A 6,000-nucleotide genomic window follows, 5' to 3' on the forward strand; every position below is an offset into this window, starting at 1 on the left:
GGAATTCACTCAGGTGGAAACTGCCACCGATTTAGCTGATATAACCTTCGCCACGTTTCTTGGTGTAGTATGCCTCCAATAATTCCCAGTGCATTTGTGTCAGCTCCTACCCAAACTTCTGATCTGACTTAGTCTCGCTTCAGTGGCAAGACCTGCAGTGTGCAGGCAAATCCGCAGTGCCTGCATTTCTTAATGCCGATTCATGTTTGATACGTTGATACATAGGGTTGTTCACTTTCGAGTTTTATGCTTTTGAAATCTCAGGAGAAATCGGTGCGATTTTTCAAATTGATAATCAGGTTTTTTTCGTAAAACCATTCTGAAATTTGGGTTTTTTGGGGGTTAAATCTATAGATGCACTAAGTAATACACTCAGTTTATTTTCAGTAGGCATCACAAGTGTTTTAAAAACTCTTAACGTGTTTAAATTGGTGTTTGTTTCAAGCTGGAAATTGTAGAGATATCAGGGTTTTTTAGCAAATACTCTACAAAATTCGGCGTTTATTTGGAAGTGGATCATGTAGAAAACTCCCACCTCCCCTCGCGGGAACCCCTGTGTAGATGCGACGCATAGGCGGAGCGGCGAAGGGACCGCGTTTTATAGCGCGCATAACGTTGAGGGGGCTGCGTAAGCCGGTCCCAGTCGATGACGACGTTGGCGTACTTGTAAAGCGGCGTGGACTCTAGGTGTTTGAGCCAAGCGTGGATGTTGCTTTGCCGGAGAACGGCACACCGGTTATATGCGCAGCGCGAAGGAGAAGGAGAGGAAACCGCGGAAGAGAGAGTACTGCACATGTGCTGGCGCCAGCGCGTCTGCCGCGGCTATGACGCAACACAATCCAACACAATCCACTTTAATCCAATACAATACAATCCAATCCAATGCCCCTCGCAAGAGAGTGTTCGCTGTCGGAGAGGAGAGGGGGTGAGCGGCGGAGAGCGCAGCTGGCACGGCGAGGAGAATGGTGGAGGGGTGGACAATGCCGACGACAACGACGACGCCGGAGGGACAAGGGGAGTGAATCAGATGCTCTGCATCTAAAAAGATGTAGTAGTAAAGGAAGAAGAAAGAAGTAGCAGCAGCTCTGAACGGGGGCCTTCAGTCTCTCTGCTCTTTGCCCGCCTCTTTCTTAACAAATCAGTAAGGATAACAGCAAAGATTGTAAATGTTGACCATTGATAACTTTTAAGGAATGAAACATTTTATTCACAAAAGGCAAATTTTTTTACATATCTTTGTTTTCATACATTATCGTCACCATGCGCAACATGTCGGTCTCCATTCGAGGCCTGCCCGCTTATTGAACGTATCTCGGCTGGTAGAAAGTTTTCTCGACATCAGCTTCCATTCGCTAGGCACAACAATTTCAGCACAGAAAATGCTAGCGTGGCTTAGTGAGCGGTAGTCATGTCAATACTAAGTTCGCAAATTGTGTTAGAAGGACTGGTTGAGAATGGTGGACCGTCGGCCTACTATTGCGCAGATCGCTACTTTGAAAAGGTCCATTCAGCGAGAAACTGGGTTTAACCTGGTGCTCCTAAAACATGTTCGCGGTGTAAAAAAAGGGTACAATTGACTTTTACCCGAAAACAAACAACCCTATTATTACAGCATTCTGTCTGACAAATGTATGCTCTCATACATAACAAAATCTCAAATATTACTTTGGTGCAGCATTTTACAAAGGGCCTGGTGTGTTCAATTTCGCAAGCCCACTTCTGCTCAGCAGGAATGCACTAGCTTCCTTGGTGCCTTGTGGGAGAGCAAACATTGGTCAGGCAGGACGCTGTATTAGTATCGAGCATCGTAACATGAATTTGCATTATAAAAATAGAGGAGTTGTCATTTACCTGTGCACTTGTGGGTCTTGCCATTGTGAATCCCAGCTACGTGGAATCGGGATTTTGGGTAGAAGCCATGACACAAGTGCACGCAAATAACTGGAGGGATATACTACATCAAGAACTGTGGTGAAAGTTGTATCAGTGATACATTGACGGCACTTTTCACCTCAGATTTTGTATTCTTGTTAAAGGTGACTTACGGGGGGACGTGGCTTTCAACTCTTGGAAATTGGCCAAAAAATCCATTTTTCGGAATTATTTTTATCGAATTCTACAACTTTCCTATATAAATACAAATTTTCTAGGCCAAAAACCACCTAGAAGTACCCTAAATCACTGTTTTTCTCGTCGAGAAAGGCGAAAAGTTTCTTCCAAGTTGCAAGGCCCGCTCTCTCGGCAAGCACGCAACGGAGTGTGGCCCTGTTGGTCTCAATAGAAGGCACGTTTCTCCAACTCTAAATTCCCCCCTTCAGCGGTCTCCTCCGAGCAAAAAATAAACTCTTAAAAAGCAAGTCCCAAGGCCACAAGGTGGGCCCCGACTGGCGGCGTGTGCCCCGTGACCGCAGCGTGCCTAGTGATTGGTCTCCGCAGTGTATCCGCTGTCTGCTAGGTGCGCGCCTCTTATCTTGGCTCGCTGCGGCCGTCACGTGCATGGAGCCGGGGGGAAAAGTTTCAAGTCGGGTATTGCATGCTCGCCATGTTTGTCAGCACGCGCACTGCATTGTTTTGAAGCGTATTTTTCTGACCGTGGGTCGGTGACATCTGAAGTACAAGACCTCGACCTCTTATGGCACTCGTAAGCGAAAATCGCCGACAGTGAGGAGGTTGACTGCTTCTAGCAGAGATTCAAGTACTTCTGATGTGCAGCAGACACAGTTACGGATGCGGAGGCCATTACTTCGTGCGCAGCTACGACAGTCAGTGATGCCATTGAAGAGCCGCTCCCGAGCACTTCTTGCGCGGTCGAAACATCGTGTGCGAGCTTGAAAGGCAGTGATGACCTTATTGCTCGGCGCTCTGCTTCTCCGGAAGCAACAAGTCATATTGTGCATGTGGTGGATTCTCATCTCGGAACTTCGAGTGATGATGACGCTACGTCGTCCACGAGCACCTGGAGCAGTCGTGACCTTGCTGTGCGGTGCGCCGCCGCTGCGAAAGCATCAAGTCATCGCAGCACGTGTATCTCGGGGTCTCATCTCGTCACTTCGGGTGATGTCTCCATGCTGTCTACGAGCACCAGACGCCGTGATGAACTTTCCGTGCGGTGTCCCGTGGCTCTGGAAGCAACAGGTCGTTGCAGCGCGTGTATCTGGTTCTGATTTGGACACTTCAGGCCATGTCTTTGTGCCGGCCACGAGCACCGGGCGGACCAGTCAGGCACCCCTGCAGCCGTATTTTGTATTTTTCATCAAAAGAAGCGCGGGAAGTTGCCGCAAAAAGTTCAAGCTAAGCTAAGTTCCACACCTGCGGCCGCGCGGAAAAGGGAACTTACAGGTGAGGGTGAAGCACTTTCCGGTGCGGAACTAGCGGACGAGGTTCTTGTTGTGCAAGTCACGGCCCTAAACTTTTACTCTTCTCAGGTCTGCTCAGTGCCAGAAGTGCTCCCAACCAGGACTTTCAGTTGATCTTGGTACAAGGCATGGGTTGGCAGCACGAATGCTTCTAACATGCGGTTTCTGTGGTACCCTCGACAAGGAGTGGTCTTCACCGCGTATAGAAGGTCGCAGAATTTTTGACGTCAACGTCAGAGCTATGCAAGCTGTAAAAAGCATAGGAAAAGGTGTAACATCTCTTTGAGACTTCTGGTCTGTAATGAACGTCTCTCACACAGGCTTGCACCACAAAACTTTTCAGAAGCATCTAAATTCAATTTCTGCCCGCCAGTGAGGCAGCTGTTGGGTTCTGATGCTGCGGCAGCTGTGCACGAGTTTACCAAGATATGGACCCTGCTTTCAACAACATTACGGTGTCTACGATGGGACATGGCTTACACGTGGCCACACGTCCCACATTGGCGTCGGCATAGTTAGTTTTATACAGGACCCGTCCTTGATGGTGCCATGGATGCACACTAGGCCCCAAAGAAGGCGATGAGAGCTACGACTCTTGGAAGGCATCGCACATCTGCTAGAAGAACACAGATGTAAAGTCTGGCAGAATGGAAGTAGAAGCTGCCCTAATTCTATTCAGGTGATCACTTGAGAAGCATGGCTTCTGCTGGACATTGTTTGTGACGGCGACTGCAGGACCTACCTGGCACTGCGCCAAGATGAGACCCATGGGTTTATCCGGTTTAAGAAGGAAGACTGTATCGATCATGTAAAAAAAAAAAAAAGGAATTCGTCATTGCGTGGTGTGGTCACAAAGGGAAAGAATGGTTGCCGTTTGTGACGGCGACTGCAGGACCTACCTGGCACTGCGCCAAGATGAGACCCATGGGTTTATCAGGTTTAAGAAGGAAGACTGTATCAATCATGTAAAAAAAAAAAGGGAATTCGTCATTGCGTGGTGTGGTCACAAAGGGAAAGCAGGGGCAACCAGTTGGTGGTGAAGGCGGCCTGACACAAGACTTGATCAAAAAATTGACCACCTACCATGGCATGGCCCTGCGTGAACACACCGTAGAAGAAATGCAGAAGGCCGTGATGCAACATTTTATCACGTCACTTTGACAGATGAACAACCACACCATGAACTTTGCCCACAAGGAGCGCAGAGTTGGGGCTGATACCGGGCTGCCGAAGCGCGGGGGAAGCCTCCACCCCCACACAAGAGCCAGCTCACCAGGCACTTTGCCGACGCATTGCTGCCTGTCTACCAATGGCTTTCCAAAGTGCAGCTCCTCAGCCGTTGCCTGGGAAAGAAGACCCAGAATGCTGATGAGTCTTCATTTGGTGATTTGGTCCCTGCGTCCAAAAACCGAAAAGGCTTCGTTGATTGCAACAGACAGCAGTCAACGAGGCAGTCAGCAAATACAATGCTGGAACCCGTCGTGCTTACGCAGGGTATTGTGCATCACTAAGTCTCCAAATTGGGTAGCACACTCTTTGCAGAGGAGCTGAAAAGGTCGCTTCGCGAATAAGAAAGGCTGCAAAAGCACTCCAGCTTCGAGGCAAGGCACCCAAAAAGCCAAATGTGGAAAAAGACCCAAAAGTCTACAACCCCAATGCCTTTTGATGGTTGAAATTTGTGTTTCAACTTAAGAAACCGTTTTCTCAACTGTTTTTTTTTGTGCGACTGTTCGTTTCTTCCACTCAAGCGGTGAATTGCCAAAGATGTTACCCTGACAGGCTTAGTAGGCTTCCACATGTTAGTCGTGATCGTGTGTGCTATGATTCGCACTGGCTGGCGAGAATTGCAGCAGTGGACTGCAGTGCAAGGTTTATTGGCACCTGCACTGGATTGTTCTTGCTGCATTTACTTTTAGGGATTTGTGTTTCAGGGCCCTGCAAAGCATTAGTTTGTAGTTTACATTGCAAGTTTCTTACAAATCCGGTGCAAGAAACCGATTTATAGGCATAATTATTGTTTGGATTTTATGACGCCCACATTTTACGGCCTTTTCAGTCTCTGGAAAGTCTTGTAATTGGGGTTTTGCTGTATTTGTTCAGATCGCTCAGTTTACTATATGTACTACTCTGAGGTTACATGAATGTGCTCTAGATTCAGGGACATTGTTCTGAGTTGCGTGGAAGCTAATGGATGTTTATTTCTTTTTTTAGGTTGTTGGCATCGTCTTTGGCTGCTGCTTGGCCAAAGCTATCAGGAAATACGAAGTGGTGTAGAAGCTTGTTTTACAACTGTTCAATTCTGGCGATGTTCTACCCTGCCATCAGGTTCAACCGTATACCCTCAACAAGTTGATCTGCACACGCACTTTAAGGTGTAAAAACACGCTCTGTAGCAGGTGCCAAAACAAAGCGGAGTTGTCCACTAGTTCAGAAGATTGATTTCCCAATCCCAAAAATCTTTTGGATACATTCCGTGCCTTAACAATACCAGGACAAATTTTAAGAACTACCATGTGCAGAGTTGTACATAACTTCACTGTTGGCTTACAGTTTGCTTTTGGCATGGCTTGTATGTTGGCTTTCCCGAGTGGCGAATGTTAGCCGTGCGGGTGCTTACTTGCCACTATCTATTTTCAATGCCCAA

General features: G+C 47.7%; 1 protein-coding gene across 1 annotated transcript in view; it reads left to right on the plus strand.

Moving 5' to 3' along the window:
* Nucleotides 1-5,737, plus strand: part of LOC144155751 (CD63 antigen-like) — a 29,955-nt gene extending 24,218 nt beyond the window's left edge. Inside the window, exon 7 of the mRNA XM_077687376.1 lies at nt 5,568-5,737. Within this exon, the coding sequence (XP_077543502.1) occupies nt 5,568-5,630 (63 nt within the window). The 3' untranslated portion in view covers nt 5,631-5,737. The remainder of the gene's footprint in view (nt 1-5,567) is intronic.
* The last annotated feature ends 263 nt before the right edge of the window (nt 5,738-6,000 follow it).

Source organism: Haemaphysalis longicornis, unplaced genomic scaffold (genome assembly GCF_048455015.1).
Source record: "Haemaphysalis longicornis isolate Haplotype H1 unplaced genomic scaffold, Haemaphysalis longicornis Haplotype H1 scaffold_1, whole genome shotgun sequence".
In the NCBI taxonomy this organism is placed as follows: domain Eukaryota; kingdom Metazoa; phylum Arthropoda; class Arachnida; order Ixodida; family Ixodidae; genus Haemaphysalis; species Haemaphysalis longicornis.